Genomic DNA, 22,843 nt, shown 5'->3' with positions numbered 1-22,843 from the left:
CTGGTGGCCTTGGCTTGGCCACTTGTTGAGTCCCAGGCGGGAGCAGCCGGGCTCAGGGTCTGTGAGCTCAGGGTCTGTGCTGCTGCCCCGTCCCCCCCGGCTGCTGGCAGAGCCCCGGTGGGGGGAGCAGGGTGTTCCTGCCCACACCCCACTGGGGTAGTGAGGAGCAATGGGGAGAGGGGCCAGGAGGATGCCTGGGGCAACTTCAGGGCAACTCCCTGACCCCCAGCAGCCTCTGCCATCTCTTTTTCTCTTGCCACAAGCTGCTCTCGCTGCTTTGTCTCCTGTCATGGAGCTGCAGCCTCTCCAGTCCCCCCTCAAAGCAGCACCAGCTGCAGGCAAGGGGCCGAGTTCTTCCTCCTCCACACTGCGCTGGTGTTTCTGCTGCCCTGACATGATAAATGGATGTTCTGGGTTTTTAATAGTTGGTATTATTGGAGTGCCTTTGCCTGGCAGTGCTGGCCAGGGAGGGCTGGGTCCAGTTACCCGGGGTTCCTCCTGCAGCCCCCCCGCCCCCAGCAGCAACCCGAGCTGTCTGCACGCCCTTGGTGAGCAAGGCTTTCCTCACCTTAAGGTTCAAAGATTTAAAGCAAATGAGGCTCTGCTGGGTGGGGGAACCAGGCGGAAACCTGGCGTAGCCCTTGGGAAGCCATCGGCTTCAGGACCCCGTGGGACCAGGCCCTCGTCCAGCTCCACTCGTGGCCTCTGCAGCCCACGCTCCCCCTTTTCCCAGGGGTTTTCCATGCCTGGGTTCACCCCACACAGTCCCTCAGGCCCTGCCTTAGGGTGCAGCACCCATGCACAGCCTGACCCCTCTGGGAGCCCCCAGATCCTTTGTTTTCCTCCCGGATCCCTAAAACACTTCATTTTGCAGGAAATGAATCTTTCAACTGGTTCCTGGCGGAGGCTCCAGTTGCTGGCCAGTCCCCCGTCCCCAGCAGCCACCAGTTCTGCTTTGGGGACCAGTGCCTGTGCCCTCGGGTGCCACGTTGTCCTCATGGAGCGCAGGGTCCTTCTGAGCTGCTGGCACCAGGCTGGCACTGTCACTGGCTGCTCCTGGCCACCATCCCCATGGGGTGGCTAGTGACTGCCTTGGGTCACCTGTGGGCACCTTCAAAGCACTTGGCCACTTGGACTGTGCCCAGCTCGGCCAGGCCTCCGCTGTGGGAAGTTTTTGGGGCGCTGCTGTGGCCGGTGCCATCCCTCCCTGCTGTGCTGTCCCCGTCCCCTGCACCGTGTCTGCGCGTCCCCGGCCCGCGGGGGACAGGGAAGAGTGTTGTGTCCTTTGAACGGGCTCCAGCAGTGACAGGTGCTGGGAAAGGCGAAGCGGGACGGCTCCCGCTGCTGTAAGGGATCCTCCTCTGCCCGCACTAATCCGGCTCCGTTACACCCGGGATAGAAGAGGCTGCTCCCTCCGGGCGCTGCCACAGTGTGGATGCTGCCCTCCTGACCGCCCTCTGCACCCGCACCCAGGTAAAGGGGCCGGGGATTCCCTGTGGCCACCCGCTCGGTGATGGCAGTGGGGGGTCCTGGGGAGTGCAGAGCCCCCAGCCCCGGGAGAAACGTCCCCGTCCCCACGGGCTCCCCGTGCTGGGCTGTGGGATGTGGGATTGCTTGGCTGGGAACCAACTGCTTATAGCTCCTGTCCCAGTAGGACCAGCAAGTGACGCCTGTGTTACTGGGATGGTCGCTGGTCGCTGGTGGGTTTTTATTCCAGGACTGGGATGTCCCAGCCTCTGGACAGCTGCGCAGGCTGTGAGGGGGGGGGGGGGGGGGGTGTTTTGGGACAGGATGAGTCCAGGGTAGAGAGGGGATTTGGGGAACGGCGCTGGGCTGGAGGGGATGGGGTGGCAGCTCGTGCTGGCCACCCCCCCAGGTACGGAGCCACCAACAGGTCCCCTCGGTGGGGACGGCTCGGGTCGGGGGTCCGTGTGGTCCCTGAGCAGATGGGGTTCTGCCCGCGCGGTTCGGGGTGGGCAGTGGCGGGGCCGTGCCGGGGATGCTCACCTCGCCTGATCCCCACCCCGCCGGCCCAGGGCTGGAGCCGCTGTCTCCTGCCCCACCATGGGGAGACATGGCCTTAAATTGGCACCTCGGCCGCGCCGGGCGGCTGTTTGCTGCCGGAGGCCCCGTGGCAGCGACAGGTGCCGGCGTCGGGCCATCGATCCGTCACCGCCAAGCAGATACCGGGGCACAATGCGATGGTGCAAGGGACCGGTGGCCACGTGGGGCCCCCGGCTGGGTGCCACCGGCCGGGCTGTGGGGACACAGCTCCCAGCCGGGTGGCAGCAGCTCGTCCCTCTTCTGCAGGAGCAGAGAGCTGCTGCCCGCGTCCCACCGTGCCCCTCTGTGGGGTGTCGGCTCTGGGGACCCCTCAGCTTCTGCCTTCTCTCCCGCAGGAGCCTCGCCGAACCGGGAGCGCCGCAGGCAGCTGCCTCCTGCCCGGAGAGTCCCCATGGAGCAGGGCGGTGGGGCGGGCAGCGTGCCGGGTGCTGGGGGGGCTGGAAGCACAGCCCCCCCTGACGCAGAGGGCAGCGCAGCCCCTGCAGCCCCCCAGGCTGCCCAGCCCCGAGGCGGAACGGTGCCGGCTGCCACTGAGGTGCAGGATGGAGGGCAGGCAGGGCCTGGCAGGGAGAAGCCGGCGGGAGAGGCCGGAGGAGGGAAGGCAGAGGCGGTGGGGGAGATGACCCCGGCCGCTCCAGAGCCCCAGGACAGAGCGAAGGCGGTTTCGGCTGCGCGGCATGACGGAGGGCAGGTGGCGTCCGCGGAGAAGGTGCCGGCTGCTGCCAAGTCCCAGGGTGGAGGGAAGGATGAGCCTGGGAAGGAGAAAACTCCACTTGCAGGAGAGCCCAAAGCAGGGAAAGCAGCGCCTGTGGAGGGGAAGGCACCTGCTGCCGCCAAGGCCCAGGGTGGAGGAAAGGATGAGCCTGGGAAGGAGCAAGCCCTGGGGGGGTTAGAGGCTGAGCGTGGTGGGAAAGCAAAGCCCACGGAGAAGACAGCCTTGGCTGCAGCACAGGCTCAGGATGGAGGCAAAGATCCTGCAAAGGAGAAAACCACAACTGCTGCAAAGGCTCAGGATGGAGGGAAGAAAGCTGTGACGGCAGAGAAAACCCCAACGGATAAAAAGCCTGTGAAGGAGAAGGCTCCAGCAGCTGCAAAGGCTCAGGATGGAGAGAATAAAGTGGCAAAGGCAGAAAAAGCCTCAGCTGCAAAAAAGGCTCAAGATGGAGGCAAAGAGGAGCCGGCAAAGGAGAAAGATGCAGCTCCCGCAAAGGAGAAGGCTCCAGGTGCTGCCAAGGCTGAGGATGGAGAGAAAGCAAAAGCAGCAGAGAAAACCCCGGCTGATAAAAAGCCTGTGAAGGAGAAGGCTCCAGCTGCTGCAAAGGAGAAGGCTCCAGCTACTGTAAAGGCTCAGGATGGAGAGAATAAAGTGGCAAAGGCAGAAAAAGCCTCAGCTGCAAAAAAGGCTCAAGATGGAGGCAAAGAGGAGCCTGTGAAGGAGAAAGCTGCAGCTCCCGCAAAGGAGAAGGCCCCAGATGCTGCCAAGGCTGAGGATGGAGAGAAGGCAAAAGCAACAAAGGCAGAGAAATCCCCGGCTGCAAAGAAGCCTCAAGATAGAAGTAAAGAGGAGCCTGCAAAGGAGAAAGCCCCAGCTGCTGCAAAGGTGCAGGATGGAGGGAAGAAAGCTGCAAAGGTGGAAAAAACCACAGCGGCACCAAAGGCTGAGGGTGGAGGCAAAGAAGAGCCCGCGAAGGAGAAGGTCCCAGCAACTGCAAAGGAGAAGGTCCCGGGGGCTGTAAAGGCTCAGGATGGGGGGAAGAAAGCTGCCAAGGTGGAACCCCCACCAGCTGCAGCAGAGGCTGGGCCTGGAGGCTCAGAGCCCACGGAGGCAGCGGCCATGGCTGCTGCGAAGGCTCGGGGTGAAGGGGAGAAGGCGGCAAAGGCGGAGGAGAGGGACAAGCAGCAGCAGCCGAGGGGCCCCGAGCCCCCACGCCCGGCTCTGCTGCAGAGCCTGAGCTGCCCGGCCACCTGCCAGAGGTACCCACACCCCCCTGGGATGGGGTCCCCTCCCCTCGCTGCTCCCCGAGGAGCTCGGGGTCCCTCCGGGCAGAGGTGGGCGCGAGGGGCTGCTGCCGGGGCTCGGCTCACCTCCTGCTCCTGCTTCCAGGGGAGAGCAGCCCCGGGCGGAGGCAGCGATGGAGGCGATACCAGAGGAGCCCACGGCAGCGGAGCCCAGGGAGGGTCTGACAGAGCCTGGCCCTGCCCCGCCAGCCCTGGGGGTCCTGCAGCCCCCGGAGCCCCCCAGCCCCGCGGGGAGCCCTGGCACCCCGCAGGAGAGGACATTGCCCAGTGCCGCAGGGCAGCCTGGCCCTGGGGGGCAACAGTCCTTGACGGAGGCAGAGCCACCCCCCAGCCCCTACCTCACCCCCGATTTTGGGAAGGAAGACCCTTTCGAGATACTGGGTAAGGCTGGGAGCTGCCTGCCTTGTCCCCCACCCCAGGACCCTCTGCGGGGTGGCAGCCCGGGGTCCCCCGCGGCCCTGCCTGTGGCCGGTTCGTGCTCTTGGCTCGTCGCCTGCCCGGTGGCCTTCGAGCTCCTGTTTCACTGTAAACAGGGCTAAATGCGTCGCGTCCCCTCCCCAGGCTGCTCCGGCCACAGCCTGGCATGATCCCTGCGGCCGGGGCGACCTGGGAGGAAGAGGAGCCCGGGGAGTGACAGCCACCGCCTGGCTGGTGGCAGGGGACAGCGTGTCCCCGTGTCCTGCACCGCTGTCCTTGCAGGGGTGGCAGGGCTGGGGCTGCACCGAGCCGGGGGGGTGGCCCAGGACTGGGTGCATTGGGGGTGCATCGGGTGTGGGGTCCATGCTGGGGGGGTGAGTAGGACGTGGGGGTGGCCCAGAGAGGGGGACACGCAGTAGCATGGCCTGGAGAGGGCAAGTGTGACACAAGGGGTAGTTGCCACACAGCAGGGTGACGCTGGGGGCTGTGGTGAGGGACCCATCAGGGTATGTGGCATCCCCCAGTGCAGCAGGCAGCCAGGGGACCCTGGTTTTCAGCCAGGGACCCCAAATTGCAGCCAGGAGACCCAGATTTCCAGCCAGGCAACTCCAATTTTCAGCCAGGGGTCCCTGATTTTCAGCCAGGAGACCCCAATTTGCAGCCAGGCACTCAGTACCTGGCCGCATCCTGCACTCACAGGCTTGGCTGGGCTGCACTGCTGGGTGCCTGCCTTCACCCTGCACTGGGGCGCGCTTCCAGCCCAGGGTCCCCCGGGGTGCCCAGCGGTGGGGTGTCCCGGCCAGGCAGCTCCCTTTCTCACCCCAGCCCTCCTCTCCGGGCAGACGATGTCCCCCCGCCGCCAGCACCCTTCGCGCACCGCATTGTCACCCTGCACTCTGCCAGTGTCAGCTCCCAGTTCAACCTCAGCTCCAAGGAGATCCTGGGGGGGTAAGGAGGGGCCCTGGGGTGCCCAGCTTCCCCCCAGCACTGCCCTGAGCTACCACCCAGCCTCGGGCAACGCTGCTGGGATGATGGGGCTTCTCTGGCCGTGGTGGGTTGGTGCCCCGGGCAGGATGGGTGTGGTGGGCAGCACCCCAGAGCAATGTGGGGGTCCCCAGCAGCCCGGATGGCCGATGGCGTTGGCATCTCTTCCCCTCTCCCTCCCCAGGGGCAAGTTCGGCGAAGTCCACACGTGCACGGAGAAGCAGACGGGGCTCAAGCTGGCGGCCAAAGTGATCCGGAAGCAGGGTGCCAAGGAGAAGGTCTGACCGGGGCTGGCGGGGGGGGTCCTCCTGGCCACGGTGCCACCAACAAAGTGGCAGCGTCATGGCCGGTGTGTCCCTGCCCCGCGCCGGTGGCTCAGCCGGGGCTGACACCCTGCGCTGCCGTGGGGCTCGTTCCGCAGGAGATGGTGCTGCTGGAGATCGACGTGATGAACCAGCTGAACCACCGCAACCTCATCCAGCTCTACGACGCCATCGAGACGCCCCGGGAGATCATCCTCTTCATGGAGTTGTGAGTGCCAGGGTGAGGGGCACCTCCAGCCCCTCGCCAGGTAGAAGGGGTTGGCCCCAGGGGACGTCCCCCACCTCGCCCGTCCCCTCTTGGGCACCCCCTCATCTCACACCAGGCACGGAGGCAGCTTTGGGCTCTGCCTGGCCGGGGCAGCATCTCCTCCTCCCGTCGTGACTGCCTTGAGGGTGGAGATGACCCAGGTCCTTCCCACGCAGCAACTTTTCCCCCTGTCCACTTGCTCCAGGGAGGCTGGGACTGCGCTGGAGCTGTTTCAGGGGAGCTGGGGTGTCTTGGGGTAACCCCCTCCCCGTGTCTCCCTTGGGGGGGGATGTTGAACCCCAGGGTGTGCCCGGGGCAGGTGGGGGGGTTCTGCGGGAGGGTGGCACGGGTCAGGGAGCCCTGGGTGACGCCGCGGCCGGTCCCCACGCAGCGTGGAGGGGGGTGAGCTCTTCGAGAGGATCATCGATGACGACTATCACCTGACGGAGGTGGACTGCATGGTGTTCGTCCGGCAGATCTGCGAGGGCATCCGCTTCATGCACCACATGCGCGTCCTCCACCTTGACCTCAAGGTGCAGGGCCGGGGGGTGATGGCAGGGGCCAGGGGGTGGTGGCAGGGGCCAACTGACACCGGTCAGTGTGGGAGGGGGGCGATCAGCAAGTTGGGATCGCCCCGATGTGGGTCAGCCACAGGACCCACGGGCTGCCAGACCCGCAAGTGGGGGGGTGTCCCTTCTGGGCAGTGGGGAACGGTGTCCCTGTCCCCACAGCCCGAGAACATCCTCTGTGTCGCTGCCACCGGGCACATGGTGAAGATCATCGACTTTGGGCTGGCTCGAAGGTGATGTCATCCCCTCTTGGCTCCATCCCTCCTCCCCGTCCCCCTCCCACCCTTCGGCCTCATGTGCCCTTGGGGTGCTGGGAGCCCCAGGACTCGCTCTGGGCTGTGGCTTTGGCCACGGCCGCTGGTCACAGCTCTCTCTGGCTGGCACAGGAGGGCTGGGGAGGGAAGCGTCTGCTGGGAGGGGGGCAGTAGTTTGGGGGAGCAGCCTGTCACCCTCTTGCAGACTCACCCCCCACCTTGCCTGCAGGTACAACCCCCAGGAGAAGCTGAAGGTGAACTTTGGCACCCCCGAATTCCTCTCCCCCGAGGTGGTCAACTACGAGCAGGTCTCCTACTCCACAGACATGTGGAGTATGGGCGTCATCACCTACATGCTGTACGTCGGGGCTGTGCGGAGCTGCTGGGACAGAGCTCCCCTGGGCACGGAGCCATCCCCAAGCTGTAAACATGCCCCAGGCACCTGGGAGCTTGGTGGGCTGGTGGAGGGTGCTGGGCAGTGGGGCTGGGGGCAGCGAGTGGGGCTGGGGAGTGTCTGTGCCCACATCTGCGGGCAGGAGCACGACACGGTGCCAGTGACCACCCTGCCTCGCTCCCTGGGGCAGCCCTAGCCAGATCGGCTCCGTTCCGGGGGATTTGGGAGGTGCTGCAGCCCAAGGACACCCATGTCCTCACCCCCCTGCACCCCCAGGCTCAGCGGCCTCTCCCCCTTCTTGGGTGACAACGACACCGAGACCCTCAACAACGTCCTGGCTGCCAACTGGTACTTCGACGAGGAGACCTTTGAGAGCGTCTCCGACGAGGCCAAGGACTTTGTCTCAAACCTCATCATCAAGGAGAAGAGGTGTGAGGCCGGCAGTGGCCATGGGGGCCCTGGGGTGGGCACCCCCAGAGCTGCGTGCCCTGAATTCCTCTACTGGAGGGGCCTGGCTGTCCCCAGCAGAGCCCCACATCCCTCCGGGGTCACCTGCCCCGAGCAGGATGTGCTGGATGGAGCGGGATCCTGCCCAGCCCCACCAGTCCCTGGGCACATCCCCTCTGGCTGGTTCCTCCCCTGCAGCTTTCTGGGGTTTTGGGGCTCTTGGGTGGCTGGAGAAGGGGGTGGCTGGGGGAGAGGGGCTCGAGCAGGGGTGACGGGGGCTCCTCTTGCCCCCAGCGCCCGGATGAGCGCCGGCCAGTGCCTGCAGCATCCCTGGCTCAACAACCTGGCAGAGAAGGCCAAGCGCTGCAACCGCCGGCTCAAGTCCCAGGTGCTGCTCAAGAAATACGTCATGCGGCGGCGCTGGAAGGTGCGGGGGACTGGTGAGGGGAGGAGGGTCAAGGCCGTCTGGGGGGGCTGCCAGCCTCTGCCTGTCCTGGCAGATGGCAGCTGGCACACGGAGAGTGGTTCTGTCTCACTGTGCTGCTGCTGGCAGTCGGGACACAAGGACCTCTGAGCCTGGAGGAAGGGCTCCCCCACACCGGGGTCCTTGCGTGGGTGCCCCCAAGGTGGGACCCCCATCAAACATGGTGGTAGTCTCCCCTGAGCCGATCCCAGGAGCACTTTTGAGGGGCAGGAGTAGTGTCAGGACAGATGATCCCCAGCATCAGCCCTGCGCTGCCCTCCCGCACAGCCTGGCTGAACGGGTGCCCCGGGGGGCTGCCCCCTCCCCAGTCCAGCTCCCTCCCAGCCCCAGGAGCAGGGTCTGGCTCAGCCTCCGGAGCCGCAGCCCTCACGGCAGGATGAGCATCTCTCCTCTTCACCCCCTTTACAGAAAAACTTCATCGGGGTGTGTGCCGCCAACCGCTTCAAGAAGATCACCAGTTCGGGGTCGCTGACGGCGCTGGGCGTCTGAGCGGCGGCTCCCCGGGGGAGCCTGAGCCGTGTGTGAGTCGAGGCCAGAGAGGAACCGCTTGAGAGGGTCCCACCTCGGTCTTGCTTTGGGACGGCAGCAGGACCTCGCTGGGGTTCTCGCTTCCCACCACGGGGGCCAGGGGCTGGAGCTGTGCAGCCCCCTCCCTGCCCGTGCTGCTGCCCCGCCGCTCCATGCCCTGTGCTGCTGCGGGTCCTGCTCTGCTGTGACCCCCGGGGCTGCCCCAGCACCCAGCGGCTGCGGAGCTGCTCTGCCCAGCGCAGGTGGCATCGCTGTGCCAGGGACGCTGGCAGCACCCTCGGGGGCTCCAGCCCCCCCCCCCCCCCCATTCCCATTGAGCCAACGCTCCTGTCTGGATTTCCTCGGAGCACGAGGCCGCTCCTGAGTGGTGGTTTCCAATCACACCCCAGCCCGGCTGTGCGATGCCCGACCTGCAGCATCTCTGCTCCGCTCACGCTTCCTTCCCATGGCCTCGGAGGAGAAAGGCCGGCCTGGTTTGAGCCCAGTTTGAGCCAGGTGTGAGCCTGGCTGCCTGGGCCGCCCCACGCGCTTGCTGCAACCTCAGCCCCCAAGACCCCCGCGCTCTGCCTGTAAATGCTGCAGCCCTGCCCTGCCTTCGCGGGCGCTGGACCCCGAGCCACCTGCCCTCCCTTCCCCGCACCGCGGCTTGGCATGGGGCTGCCGGAGGGCAGGCACGGCCCCTCGCCCTGGCGCTTTGGCACCGGAGCCGGGGCTGAACGCCTCCTCCCTGGCCAGCCAGGCGTGCGGGAGCGGAGCTGGCCCCGAGCTGCCGCTCGCACAGGAAGGGAGGAAGCGGAGAACACGCTTCCAGCAGCGTCCTCAGCTGGGAGCCAGCGAGGGAAGAAGGAGGCTTTGTGTTCCTCCTGCCCTCCCTGCCCTTCAGCTCTGCCAGCGGGGGGAAAAAAACACAACCTCTGCTTCACCCGTCCCCGCCAGATCAAGATGAGCGAGGCGGCCTAATGCAGAGCAGCTGGGCCGCGCTCCCCCGCTCCTGCGAGCATCCTTCCCGCCCCGACCACCAACACACAGGAACTGCCGGGCGGTGGCTGCGGCCGCCAGCTCCCCCCCTCCCCGTGTGTGTGGGGGCTCCCCGGGACTGGACGGGCTGGGGGAGGCGAGTGTTGCCCCCGCTCCTCTGCCTCGCCCCGACCCTCCATCGCCTCTGCCTGCACCCCTTGGTGCTGCCCATGGATGGGCATCCCCCGGGATTTGCAGCTTCAAGCCTTGCCCGCTGCGGGAGGGGATGGGGGGGCTGGTGGGGGGCTCCCCCTGACCTCCAGCTTTGGCTTTCATGCTGGCTGAGCACCTCCTCTCAAAAACGCGAGGGCTGTGTGTTTGCTCCGGGGCCACCTGTGCCCTCTGCGCCTGCTGGAAAATCCCTGGGGAGAGCTGGGGGGAGGCACCAGCCCCCCAACCCCACGGCTGCAGCTGGTGAGGGGGTTTCGGGCTCATCCCCCCCACCCTGGGACACGGCTCGCGGGACCCTCCCCAGTGCCTGAGTCCTGCCCAGCTCTCGACGCCTTGTAAATAAATGTACAGGTCTGCCCGCAGCCCACGCCTGCCCTGCTTCCCTGGGGGGGCTGGGGGAGCTGCTCCCAGCCCCCTCCCCTGGCCACTGCTCCCACCTGTGTGAGCTGCGCGGCCGCAGGCTGAGGGCTGCAGATCAACAAGAAGGGGGGGGATGGGAAACCGTGTCTCGTCCCCAGGGTGGAGGGGACAGAGAGGGGCCCTGGCTGTGCTGGGGATGGGGACAGTGGGGGGTGTCCCAGGGGGGTTCTGGTCTCTGCACCCCTGGGTCTGAGCACCCCAGGGTGCTGGGGGAACAGGGAGGGAGGCAGGGAGGGAGGGAGGGATGGATGGATGGATGGATGGATGGATGGATGGATGGATGGATGGATGGATGATCGCTCAGAGCTGTCCTCATGGGTTCAGCATCTACCCAAGTGGGGTGGGATGCCCAGACAAGGGCTGGTGGGGGGGGGCGGTGCCCCTCCAGCTGGCCCTGAAGCAGTTAAGGCTGCCCAGTCCGGCCGCCGGCTCCCGCCGCGGGCGTCCCCCCCCAGCCGCTTCCTGCCGGCAGCCTTTGACCGGTTCCTGTCGGTGACCACCCTGCGGGCCTGGAAGCCAGCGCAGCCCCATCTGGTTTGAGTTACGCTCCGCGGTGGTGACGTCTCCTTCCTGTCTGGCCCCAAGAGCTGCGCGTTGCCGCAAGGGCTGCAGGGCCCCGTCGCAGGGTGGCCCACGGGGTTCCTGGCCGGGATGTCACCCCTGGACGCTCCCGGCACCCCGAGGTGCTCCGGGGGATCGGGTCCTGCGCGTGCGCATGGCTGCGGCACGAGGATGGACAGGCATCGGCACATCGTGGTGCCCCAAGGCCAGGGTGGGAAACCCCCACCCCACAGCCCGGTTTGGCTTCTCCAGCCCCCTCCTCTCGCACCCTGTGACCCCACGGGGGCACCCATCGTGTCTCCATCGGCACTGTGGGGGTGGCACCCGTGGGAGCAGCCGTGGCCTCATCCTGCGCTCCTGGCCAAGGGGCAGGGTGGGGCTTGGAAGCCCCCAAAACCCGGGGAGGGGACGGGTCCTGCCGGGGCTGATGGGCATGGTGACAGGGCTGGTCCTGGTCCAGCACAGGCTGCAGCAGCCGGTGCCACCCCTCCCTTGGGGGGGTCCTCATCACCCCCCCAGACACACGGCGCAGTCTGGGGTGTGTGCACGTGTGGCTGCAGCATCTGTCCCCACAGCCTTGAGCACTCACAGGGAGCCTTTCCCCGTCCCTGCCTGCACAAACAAGGGGCTCCGCAGGCAGCACGGGGAGGGAAGGGGAGCGGGCAGACCTCCAGCACCGGCACCAGCAGCACCGCTGGCACCAGCACCGCGTTCGCCCCGTGACTGGGTGCAGCCCAGTCCCCCAGCTGCGGCACGGCCCGTACTGGGAGCGGGCGAGTGGGCTGGGGGCCAGGCCTGGCCACCCACCGCGAGCCAGGGAGGAGTCTGGGCAGGGAACGCAGCGGGCCCGTGGCCGGGGAGCCGGGGTGGGCGCAGAGAAGGGGAGCACCGGGCGAGCGGGTGGTCCTGGCCTGTGTGCCCAGGGCGGTGAAGGTAGCCAGGCTCTGTGGGATAGGGGGTCCCCATCCCCCGGGGGTCCCCATTCCCAAGGGGTCCCCATCCTCGGGGGGGCTGCACCTCAGGGGAACAATGGGCTGTGCCACGCGGTGCCACGCTGCTCCCAGCGCAGGGACCCCAGCCCGGGGCACCGCGCGGGGCCGCGTGTTCCCAGGAGCCGGGGTGGGCGATGGGCCCGGGCGCACTGCGTGGGAACCAGACGGCCCCTGGGCACGGCTGCGGCGTTCGCTTCCTCCCGCGCCCCCGGGGACCGCGCGAAGGAGGGGGCTGAGGTCACCCGCGCTCGCCGCCGGCCGCTCCGGAGACGCCAGCATGATGTAGACGCTCAAATATTGTTTTCCATTGGGGAGTGGGGGGAAAAAAAGAAAAAAAAAGGGAGAAAAGAGAGGCTCGGGGCTGAGTGGCCGCCCCCGATGACGAAGGGTGGCCCCCCCTGCCCTGCCTGGGGCTGGGACGTGGCCATGGCCCGGCAGCGGCCGTCTTGGGGCTGATAACGGGGCTGACGCGGCCGCAGTGCTCCCGGTCCCCAAGTGACGCCAGCGCTGTTCCTCGGTGCCAGTGCAGCCCCCGCAGAGACCCCCAGGACTGGCCAAGATGGGGTCCTGCTGGCCTTGGGGGGCCGGGGGGGGTGGTTCTTCCACAAACCCACTCCCCACAGCAGCATGGAGAGCCCCCGCCAGCCCGGCATCCTCCCCCCGTGCCCACCCTGGGGCTGGCTGTGCCGTGGGGTCCGGGCACTGCTGCTCCTGGGGTGTCCCCGCTCCCAGCCTGGGGGGGGGCAGGACAGGGGTACAGGCACAGCCCCCCGCTTTGCCAGCATCGCTCTGGCCCCACTACGGTGACGCTGGCCCGGCTGTCCTGGCACTGTGTGGGAAGGGGCTGGGGACCAGGTCCCAGCCCGGGGCTGTGTGGGGACCCCCGTGTCCCTCAGCCCGGCCAGCCGGGGCAGCCCCTGTGCCCAGCCCGGTGCCGGCAGCGGTGACTCAGCCGGTGCCTCCTCACCGGCAGCCGCCCGGCATGATTCAGGTCCGAGGAATCTGCTTTCCCCGGCCGTTTCCATCGCAGCCGCAGCCCCGGGCACAGCCCGGCTCTGGGGGTGTCTGCAGGGACCTGGTGGGACCCCGGCCAGGCACCAGCACAGCCCCAAGCAGGGACAGAAAGGGGAGGGAGCCCTGTCCCCTCCCAAAGCAGACCCCCCCAGCCCCCCACTCCTCCCCAGCATCTCTCTGGGGCCATGAAGGTGCATGAGTGGGGCCAGGCGCTGAGGCTGGTGCCGGTTGTGCCATGTGTGGCACCTGGGGCAAAGCTGGGCACCCCGAGTGCTCCCGGGCACAGGGAGGTGGTGGCAGGGCCCTGCGGGGGCTCGCTCCTGCCACAGCACGTCCCCCCACCTCTCATGGATGAGGTTCCCTCCTGCTACCCCAGGACGGTGCTTCGGGGGGCTCCTGGCCCCGCGTCACGGCAGAACCTTGTCCCCAGCGTCTCCTAGGGACACGGGACCTGGTCGCAGGTGCCCTGACCCCAGCCGTGCTCTGTCCCCCCATGGCCTGACTGTCCAGACGGCGATTGCCGATGGAGGGGCCAGCGGGGATGGGGGCTACGCCGGGTGGCCTTGGGGACATGGGTCCCCCAGCCAGCACCCAGGTTGGGACGGAGGGTCCCCAGGTCACCCCTGCCCACGGCCCACCCCAAGCGGGGCGCAGAGACCACAGAGGCGGCGTTGGGGAATGCGCTTTATTCGGTGTGGGGGCCGGGGGCATCCCGGGGTGAGCCAGTCCCTCACTCGAAGAAGAACATGCCAGGTGTCCGGTAGAGGCAGGGGGGCAGCCCCAGGGAGTAGCCGTTGCCCCCCTGCAGCGGAATCGCACCCCCCGGCCCCCACGGCTCCTTCTGCTCGCCCACCCGTGGCCCCGCAGCCCCGAAGGGCGGCTGGCGGGGGGCGGCAGGGGCCGGGGGGGCTGCGGCCAGGAGATGCTCCAGCGCCGTGCCGCACGGCCGCTCCTTCATGCAGAAGCTCAGCGCCTGCACCCGGCACTGGTAGCTGCCACCCAGCGCCTCGGGCCCCGACCGGCCGAAGGAGCCAAAAACAGGCAGGGGGGGCTGCGCGTAGCCCTCCCCCTCCAGGAAGCAGGACGGGGGGGGCTTGCCCGTGCCCAGGAGGGTGCCAGGGAACGCGGGGGGCACCTGCCCAAAGGGCTGACCTGGCCCCAACCCCGGGGTGGCCGGCTCCTCGCCCTCCAACTGCCCCGGGGGGGTGCCGGGGGGGGCCGGGGAGTCCTGCGGGGGGTCCCTGGGCTGGGCGGGCAGCAGGGCGGGCAGCAGGGCCGGGTGCGGCACCGGGCGCTCGCCGGGCAGCGGGTACTGACCTGGCCGGGGCAGCTGCAGCGCCGCCGGGAGCCCCCCGAAGACAGTCTCCTTGGGCGGGCGGCTCTCCGGGGGGGCGAAGAACGGCCCCTTGGGCTGCGGCGTGTCCGGCAGGTACAGGCAGGGCTGCCTGGCCTTGGGTGGCTGGTGCCGGGCGCAGGGCTCGGCACTCCCCGGCACCCCCTCGGGCAGCGTGGCGGGGCTTGGCAGGCGCCCCGTGGCCACCGGCGAGGCGTAGCCCCTCTCCGCCTTCCCCTCCTCGGGCAGCGGGGCGGCGGGCGGCCCCCGTGCCCGGTGCTTGGGGGGCTTCCCACGCCCCTCGTCCCCCTCGGTGCCCGGCGCATCCTGGAGGCCTCTTTTCCTGGTGAAGCGCCGGCGGCGCCGCAAGAAGCTGCCGTTCTCGAACATGTTGTAGCAGTCGGGGTCGAGCGTCCAGTAGTTGCCCTTGCCCGGCTTCTTGTCGTCGCGGGGCACCTTGACGAAGCACTCGTTGAGGGAGAGGTTGTGGCGGATGCTGTTCTGCCAGCCCTGCTTGTTCTCGCGGTAGAAGGTGAAGCGGCCCATGATGTAGCGGTAAATGCCGCTGAGCGTGATGCGCTTCTCGGGCGCGCTCTGGATGGCCATGGTGATGAGGGCGATGTAGCTGTAGGGTGGTTTGGTGGCCTCGGGGCTAGGGAAGGGCCCACCGGCCGGCTCGGGGGCCGGCGGGCTGCGCAGCGCCGTGTCGCCGACGGGGAGGTCTGGCTGCATCCTCCCGGCCGGCCGCGGCCCTCCCGCTCTGCCGCACGGCCCCGCCACGGCCCGTTAAAACCCGCCGGCGGTCCAGCCTCCCGCGCCCGGCCGGCGAGGGGGCGGCGGGCCCCTCCTCTCTCCGGGGCCGCCCAGGGCGGAGCGGGGCTCCGCCGTCCAGCGCTGGTCCCTGCGGACAGACGGACGGTCGCGCCGCCAAGGCCTGCGGCCAGCAGCCAGTCACCCCGGGGCTGGCACGGCCAGGGCAGGGGCGGGCAGCGCTGGCTTCGACGGAGCCCCGGGCACGGCCCCCGGCTCCCCCCAGCCCCTCTTCCCACGGGAGGTTCCCACAACCCGGGCCTCATCCTGCCCTGCCCACGGCGCGCAGCCGGGATGGCGGGGGGCTGCTGGCGGGGCTGGGGCTGCTGCCGGCCCCCCTGCCCACCCCCCCAGCACCTCGGCCCCCGCCCCAGCCCGGGGCTGTGCCGGATTCTGTGCCAGGTCTCAGCTCTGTGCCGGGTCCCCGCGCCGTGCCCAGCCAGGACTGGGCGCAGCACGGCCCCCACCTCCCAGGAGCCCCCTCACTCCACTCACCAGGGGAAACTGAGGCGCGGGCAGTGAGTGCCTTTGGCTCCCGTGTTGCTTGGGGGGGCAGAGCAGCTTTCCGGCACCTCGCCGCTGCCTGAACCCGCGGCAGGACGGGTCTGGAGCCAGCGCAGGGGCAGGGGGGGTTGGCTCACGCTGTCCCCCGCAGCCAGGCTTTGCCCACAGCATGAGGCTCTACCCAGGCTCGGCTCCCCCAGCTGCCCGTGCCCCCCTTGGAGTGGCACCAGCCCCCCCACACCAGATCCAGCAGTACCAAAACACAACCTTTATTTCTAAGGTTCATGAACAACCAGTCCCGGCAGTGCCGGGCATGAGGCCGGAGCTGGCTCTGCCCTGGCTCACCGACCAAGCACACAGTAAATCCCACCCGGGGTGGGCTCCCGGGGAATAAATACAGCAATTTGTTGCGGGGGGGTGGCAGCTGTGCGCTGGCCAGCCCCGCAGCGCCGAGTGCCTCATCCACGGGAAACACGTCCGGAGCGGGGCCGCAGGGCGACGGAGCATCCATCCATCCATCCATCCATCCATCCATCCATCCATCCATCCATTCATCCCGCCGCGAGGCTCTGCGGGCCCGGGCTCTCCTGCAGCCCCGCCGTGCTCAGGGCTGGCAGAGCTGTTTGAGGACACGGAGGACGTGGCTGGAGGCGCCGGGGGCGCAGGGCTGGGGGGACTCGCGGAGCAGCATCGGCCCCACGCGCTGGGCGTGATGGAGGAGCTCCCGCGCAAACACCGGCTCCACCTGCGGAAGCACAGAGCCGAGGGAGGGTGGGTGCAGGTCCGTGTGCCCCCCCCAGCCCACCACAGCCCCGGTGCCCAGCTCGGGGATGCTGCGCGTGCCCCGGGTGCGTACTCACGTGGGCCATGATGAGCTTCTGGAAGTGGTGCCCGGCACTGGTGGGGTACTCCTCCCCAAAGCACAGGTGGATCTGGTACTGCGGCGTGGGCTGTCCGTGGCTCAGGTACCCCCGCAGCTCTGCAAGACACCGGCCCCCCCTCAAGGCGGGGTCCCCACGGCCCCCCCGGCACAGAGCAGCCATGCCACAGCAGGGCCTGCCCCCGTTCCCGAGGGGATGGGGGTCTCCCGGGGGCCCGTGCGCCCGGGTGGGCACTTACCCTGCAGGAACTGCTGCGTGTCCAGCAGCTTGTAGGTCTTCTCCCGCTCCAGCTTGTTGGGCCAGTCCCTGTGTGGGGCTAGTGGCCCGTTCCAGTACACCCTGCCCTGGCACTGGCGCTTCATGAAGACCCCCTCGGGCGCTACCCACAGCAGCACCCCGCGCTCCAGGTGGGGCAGGAGCCGCTCCAGCACATCGGTCATGCCGGCCACCCGGCCACCGCCACCCAGTGCCCGTGGCGGGGGGAACTCGATCTGCTCCATGCAGGAGGGGCCGTAGAGGCGCTCGCTGTCGGCCGGCATGGCGCGGGAGGTGATGCGGCAACCCTCGGCCGTGCGGGTGGTGACCTCCTTCACCAGCACGTCGCAGTAGTAGAGGCGGATGTGGAGCCAGCAGTCTGGGGGGACGGGAGGGTCAGCTCATGGGCAGCCCCGTCTGGGGGCTGCCCGGTCCCCGGGGGGGGTCACCCGAGGCACTACTCAGCTACCGCGGCTCCTACCTGAGTGGTTGACATCCTCCACGGGGAGGTAGGATGGGGGGCCGGGGAGGAGGTGGCCATGGATCGGGTCCCAGCCGTAGAAGACTCCCCTCACGTGGTACCCTGGGCCAGGGCAGGGACAAGGTGGTGAAGGGACATGGGCAGCCGTCCCCGAGGGCCCCGGGGTGCTGTTCTGACCCCAGCCCCTGGGCTAGGCGGGCAGCAGGGTCCATCCCCCCGCTGCTGCTCATTACTGGGCCTTGTTAAAGCCCCTGTGGGATCAAGTGGCTTCGCTGGGGCAGGGAGGAAGCCCCCAGTCCCCGTCTCCATCCCTGCGGGCATCCCCTACAGAGAGCGGGGTCGGTCCTGCTGGGCAGAGCATGGTCCCTGCCTGCAGCACCCCCCCCCACCAGGGACCCTCCTCACCTCGCTCGGCCGGGTGGGCAGAGAGCAGGGGCAGCCGGGACACGTGGCATGTCTCCATCCTGCCCTCCTGGGCCTCCTCCTCTGGGCTCCCCATGGCACTGCTCTGGGGAGGAGCGCGGCCGCGGTGAGGGCTGAGCCCCCTGCACCAGCTCCTGCCTCTGCCACAGACCCCATGTGCTGGGGCACAGGGGCCCCTCAAATGCCCAGACGCAGGCAGCGTGCAGGCAGGGGAGCAGCCGGCGGACAAGGGGGTATTTGGGGCTCCCACTTTCTCCTGTCCGCAGGCAGCTCCTGCGGAGGACGGCACGGGGCAGGAGGCTGGCTCACCTGCTGATCCTCGCCGGCTGGGGACCGCGTGTCACTGTCCTTCTCTGCGGAGAGCAAGGAAAACCCGATGAGCCCCTGGCACGTGGCAGGAACAACCCCCTGGGAAGGCGCCTGGCTGCCCGGGACACCCGCAGAGGAAGAGGAGTGGGGAGGAAGGGTGATGTCTGCAGGGCTCGTCCAGGCACGGCGCAGGCAGCAGCCCCAAATCTAGCGCAGGAGGAGGGACAGCAGGGACGTACCTGCATCCCGGGCGCCGTCAGACACGATCTGATACACCTTGTAGGGCTCGGAGATGTCCAGCTGGCTCCGCTCGGGCACCTCCTGGAAGTCCGTGCTCTTGTTGAGGGCGCAGCGGAGACGTGTCTTCCAGGTGGAGGGGTCAGCCTTGTCCGTCCCCTCGTGGTACTTCCCCTTGTAGACGGCCCAGGCCTGCCGGGCAGAGGATCAGCCGAGCTGGGGGGGCTGCCTGCACCCCGGCCCCCCTACTCTGCTGTGCAAGGGGGGCCCACCAGGGATAGCTGGGGGGCAGTGGGGAGCTGGGGGGGGCGGTTCCCAAGGGAGCGCACGGAGCTGGGCAATAGAGAGCCCCAGGGGTGCGCAGGGAGCTGGGTGGGGGGTCTCGGGGGTGCAGACAGAGCTGGGCAATGGGGAGCCCCGGGGGTGTGCAGAGAGCCAAGTGGGGGGTTCTAAGGGTGCACACAGAGCTGGGTGGGGTGTCCCAGGGGAGCGCATGGAGCTGGGCAGCGGGGAGGCCAGGAGTGCACAGGGAGCTGGGTGGTGCATCTTGGGGGTGTGCATAGAGCCAAGTGGGGGGTCCTAGGGGTGCACACATTGCTGGGTGGGGTGTCCCAGGGGTGCACATGGAGCTGGACAGCGGGGAACCCCAGGGGTGCACAGGATGCTGGAGGGGGGGTCCTGGGGGTGTGCATGGAGCCAAATGGAGGGTCCTGGGGGTGAGCACAGAGCTGGGCAGCAGGGAGCCCTGGGGGTGTGCAGGGAGCTGGGTGGGGGGTCCCAGGGGCACACATGGAGCTGGGCTTTGGGGAGCCCCGGGGGTGTGCGCAGAGCTGGCGGGGGGGGGTGTCCCGGGGGTGTGCATGGAGCCAAATGGGGGGCCTTAGGGGTGTACATGGAGCTGGGAAGTGGGGAGCCCCGGGGGTGCACCTGGAGCTGGGTGGGGGTCCTGGACGTGTGCATGGAACCAAGTGGAGGGTCCCAGGGGTGCACATGGAGCCAAGTGGGGGGTCCCAGGGGTGCACATGGAGCTGGACAGTGGGGAGCCCCTGGGGTGTGCACAGAGCTGGGTGGGGGGTCCCAGGGGTCTGCATGGAGCCAAGTGGGGGGCCTTAGGGGTGCACACAGAGCTGGGTGGGGGGTCCCTGGGGCACACATGGAGCTGGGCTGCGGGGAGCCCCGGGGGTGCATCCGGAGCTGGGTGGGGGTGTGCATGGAACCAAGTGGGGGTCCCGGGGTTGCGCAGGAAGCCAACTGAGGGGTCTCGGGGACGCTCCCAGATCCGAGGGGGGTCCCGGGGAGCTGGGGGGTACCTTGAAGAGCGCCGCGTCCTGCTGCTGCCGGTAATCCTGCTTTGCCGCGTGCTTCCAGGGGATGCGGAAGAGCGTCCGGTGCCGGTTCTCCCAGCGCAGCCCCGGGTACCGGCCGCTGTCGATCTGCGCGATCAGCCACTCCTTCAGCCGCATGGGCACCCCCGGCTCCGCCATCGCGCCCCGCGCCCGCCCCGGCCCCGCCGCCCCAGGGAACGTGCCGGGGAGGCGAAAGCGAAAACGCGGCCCCGACTTTCACTTTCCCTTTCCTGCCCGACGCCACCGGCTCTGGCGGCTCCGCCAGCTCGGTGGGGAAGGGAGGGGACACGGGGCAGCCCACGGGAGAGGGGACAGGGCAACCCACGGGAGAGGGGACAGGGCAGTCTGTGGGAGTAGAGACAGGGACACCCATGGGAGAGGGGACAGACCCACTCATAGGAGGGACAGGGCAACCCACGGGAGAGAGGGGACAGGCACCTTGCATGCACGGGAGGAGGGACAGGGCACCAGAAAGCACAGGGGACCCCCCCTGCACCCCTCCCGGGTACCTCCTCTCAGACTTTCAGGACTCCCACACCCTCCCTGCAGGGCACAAGGGACCCCGCTCCCGCATTCTCCTGCTTTGGGGACCAGGACACCTCCCTGCCCCAGGGGCCGTGTCCTCCCGTGGGACCCACATCTCAGCCCCACGAGTGTGGGGAGCTGGGGGAACAGGCACGGGGTTTCCAGGCTGGTGTGAGCAGTGATGTTGCCTCATGTCTCAACTTTCTCCTCTGCTCTAACACTCGCATCTGCCTGGAGGGGCTGCGGGTGCTGAGTCGAACGGGAACTGGGTGGGAAGGGCCGAGATGAGCTGTGCCAAGGGCTGCCGGGGGCCGGCGTGGGGGCCTGACTCATCCTGCGCCCGCGCCGGCTCCCCGCCAGCCCTGGGGTTCCTGGCAGAAGCCGTCCCCGCGGAGGAGCCGTGGTGCCCGTGGTCACGGTGCTTCTGGGCACCGGCCTTCCCACGCCTCGGGAAACGGCTTCCCGCGCCTGCGCTGCTCCACGGGGAGGTGGGGGCACATGTGGGGGAGACGAGCATCAGTGCCAGGAGAGGGCTGGGCCCCAGCACAGGCTCCCAGACAGCCCTTTCGCTCCCAGCTGGCTCCTGAGCATCCTTCCTCGATGCCGTGGCTACCGGGAGGGTCTGTCCCACTCTCCTTCCAGCGAGGAGCCCGGCTCAGCCGTCCTTTTGGGAGGAAGAGGGGTTTCACCCTGCGCAGGGCAGGGATGGAGCTGGCTGGTGCCAAGCACCACCTGGTTGCCCTTGCGAAGGGCTGTGCTGGAGCAAGGCCGGCGGCGTGATCCGCACCCACCCCAGCAGCAGGGCACGGCCTGGGTGGGCTTTGCCCTCTGGGCCACCCTGGGGTGACACCGGTGTCGGCTCCACGTGTCACTGCGCGGGGAAACCCGGCTGCTCTGCTCAGCCCACAGCCCGACGGGTCTCCTCTCGCAGCCCGCTGCGTTTCCTTTCCAGCTCTGAGTCACAAAAAGTCACCTCTCGCGGGGAGGAGGGACGAGGCTGCCCAGAGCCGGGGGGCTGCAAAGCCTCGAAATGAATTGGCCACGGCGCAGCGCCCAGCCCCGGGCCCTCCCGAAGGACGTGGGGACAGGGACACGGCCACGTGGCGCAGGGGACACAGGGGGCCACACAGCAGGGTACGAGCCAGCCACGCTGGCAGGGGTTTGCTCTCCTTATGGAGCCTCTCGGGGGACGCTTTGGCTCTGAGCAAAGCCTGCCCGCCCTGCCTGCGCTGCTCAGGGCGAGGGGCTGCAGCTGACCTGCCTGGGAGGAGGAGGAGGAGGAGGTGGTGATGCCAGCACTGCGGCTCTGAGCGTCGGGAGCTGGGGGAGTCCCACTTCAGGGAGGGGAGAGGGGCAGCAGGTAGAACCCCCCAACCCAGCCAGCCCTGGGCCACGCTCACCCCCACTCTGGCAGCCCAAGGCCATCCCACTCGGTGCTGCCGTGGCCAGGCTGGCACCGTGCCACGCTCGGGCCGGCGCAGGAAGCTGCTCTGCTCTCTGCACTGCGCCAGCGAGGAGGGGATTTCCAGCCGGCTGCGCCTCTGCTGGGGCAGCGCCCTGACCCCCCCCCGCACCCCTCGACTGGGCAAGCTGGGAGCCGTGTTCTGGGAAAAGGGCCCGGGATTGACCAACAGAGAATCTGCATCTGCCCTCTGTGCCCTGGGAAGCGGGGCGATGGCAAGGGGTCACTGCACAGCCTCTCTCGACGGCTTGCACAGATCACATCCCAGGCTGGGAGGTAATGGTAGCCGCCAGCTCGTTAGCCAGCCCCAGCCCGACGGGATAAGCCTTTATGAGCCGAGGATTTCATCTGGTGTGACAGCTGCGCGGTGACGCGTGGGACCCGCGGGATCTAATTACCCCGGCATCAGCGAAGATGCTCAGGGGCTCGTTCCCCCGCTGTGCTGCTCCCTGTGCAGGGAAGGTGAAGCTGCTTAACCCTTAAACATTTCATGCTGAAATGAGCTTCAAAGGGAGTCAAACATTAACTCGCAGCTAACCCTGCCCTCGCCTGGGTTTTTCCAGTTATGCAAACCAGATCTGCCAAAATAAATACAGTTTGGTGCGTGGCGGAGCTGGGCTGGGGGTGCCATTCTCTGTGTACGGTCTCGCCATGGGTTTACAGTGTGAACAGGGAAACTCTGGGTGTAAACGCCTCGGCACAGCCGTGCACGTCCGGGGTGCGTGGTCCTGGGGCGCAGGGCCAGCACCCTGCTGGGTGCTGGGGGGCCAAAGGGTGCTGGAGAGACATGGGAGTGGGGAGCAGCCTGGTAGGAGCTGGGAGGACAGGGAGACCCCAGGGTGGAGGGTGCAGGAGCGACAGAGGATGATGCACCCCTGGTTACACCGTGGACTCAGTGTCTACCCAGCAAGGTGGGAGTCAGGCTCCCAGGCTGGGTCACCCCAAGGCAGCTCCAGCGGGCAGGAGCTGGCAGCAGGGAGAGACCACGGCCCTGAAGCTCTGTGGAGGTGAAACAGGAGTGGGTGTGCAGGTCCTACCACGGGGCTGCTTACACAGGAAACTCTGGGCTCCCAGAATCTGCAGCACCCACCTAAATTACCCTCATGGAAACAAATTTAGGGTGCCAGAAGGTGGAGCGTGGCATGGCACACCAGTGCGGGGCGGCGGGTATAAAGCTGTCCCAGCCACCAGCCCCTCTTGCAGCACCCACGGGGCCCTGCACTGCCTGAGCGCGGGCACCAAGGGGCCCTCAGGACATCCAGCTGGCTGCTCACCTTCAGCCACAGCCGCCACGCAGGGGTAAATAATAATAATAATTATTAATTCCTGATGGATATGCCCTGTGCCACGCTGGTGTCCCCCAGAAGCAGCC

General features: G+C 68.2%; 3 protein-coding genes across 4 annotated transcripts; 1 reads left to right on the top strand and 2 right to left on the bottom strand.

The window, feature by feature from the left end:
- The first annotated feature begins 2,455 nt into the window (after positions 1-2,455).
- MYLK2 (myosin light chain kinase 2) lies at positions 2,456-10,280 on the top strand. Its single transcript, XM_074888228.1, has 12 exons — positions 2,456-3,142; positions 3,392-4,038; positions 4,169-4,464; positions 5,343-5,448; positions 5,669-5,762; positions 5,906-6,015; positions 6,446-6,587; positions 6,786-6,856; positions 7,107-7,235; positions 7,548-7,700; positions 8,013-8,145; positions 8,611-10,280. The coding sequence occupies exons 1-12, from the start codon at positions 2,456-2,458 to the stop codon at positions 8,689-8,691; spliced, it is 2,649 nt and encodes an 882-aa protein (XP_074744329.1). The 3' UTR covers positions 8,692-10,280.
- Positions 10,281-13,576: 3,296 nt separating this feature from the next.
- On the bottom strand, positions 13,577-14,989 carry FOXS1 (forkhead box S1). Its single transcript, XM_074888241.1, has one exon. It carries the CDS (start codon positions 14,968-14,970, stop codon positions 13,636-13,638), a length of 1,335 nt encoding a protein of 444 aa, XP_074744342.1. The 5' UTR covers positions 14,971-14,989; the 3' UTR covers positions 13,577-13,635.
- An 816-nt stretch (positions 14,990-15,805) lies between these two features.
- LOC141951529 (interferon regulatory factor 4-like) lies at positions 15,806-19,685 on the bottom strand. 2 transcript variants are annotated; one of them, XM_074887920.1, is made up of 8 exons: positions 19,449-19,685; positions 18,141-18,330; positions 17,902-17,945; positions 17,575-17,677; positions 17,170-17,271; positions 16,672-17,067; positions 16,413-16,531; positions 15,806-16,297 (listed from the first exon to the last, which is right to left on the bottom strand). In XM_074887920.1, the coding sequence occupies exons 1-8, from the start codon at positions 19,620-19,622 to the stop codon at positions 16,157-16,159; spliced, it is 1,269 nt and encodes a 422-aa protein (XP_074744021.1). In that variant the 5' UTR covers positions 19,623-19,685; the 3' UTR covers positions 15,806-16,156. The 2 variants fall into 2 exon arrangements, with proteins under 2 accessions (XP_074744021.1, XP_074744022.1); XM_074887921.1 differs by lacking the exon at positions 17,170-17,271.
- Positions 19,686-22,843: the final 3,158 nt, after the last annotated feature.

Source organism: Strix uralensis, chromosome 18 (assembly GCF_047716275.1).
Source record: "Strix uralensis isolate ZFMK-TIS-50842 chromosome 18, bStrUra1, whole genome shotgun sequence".
NCBI classification, from domain to species: domain Eukaryota; kingdom Metazoa; phylum Chordata; class Aves; order Strigiformes; family Strigidae; genus Strix; species Strix uralensis.
Note: the sequence above shows the minus strand (reverse complement) of the source record. Positions and strands in the feature narration are given on the sequence as shown.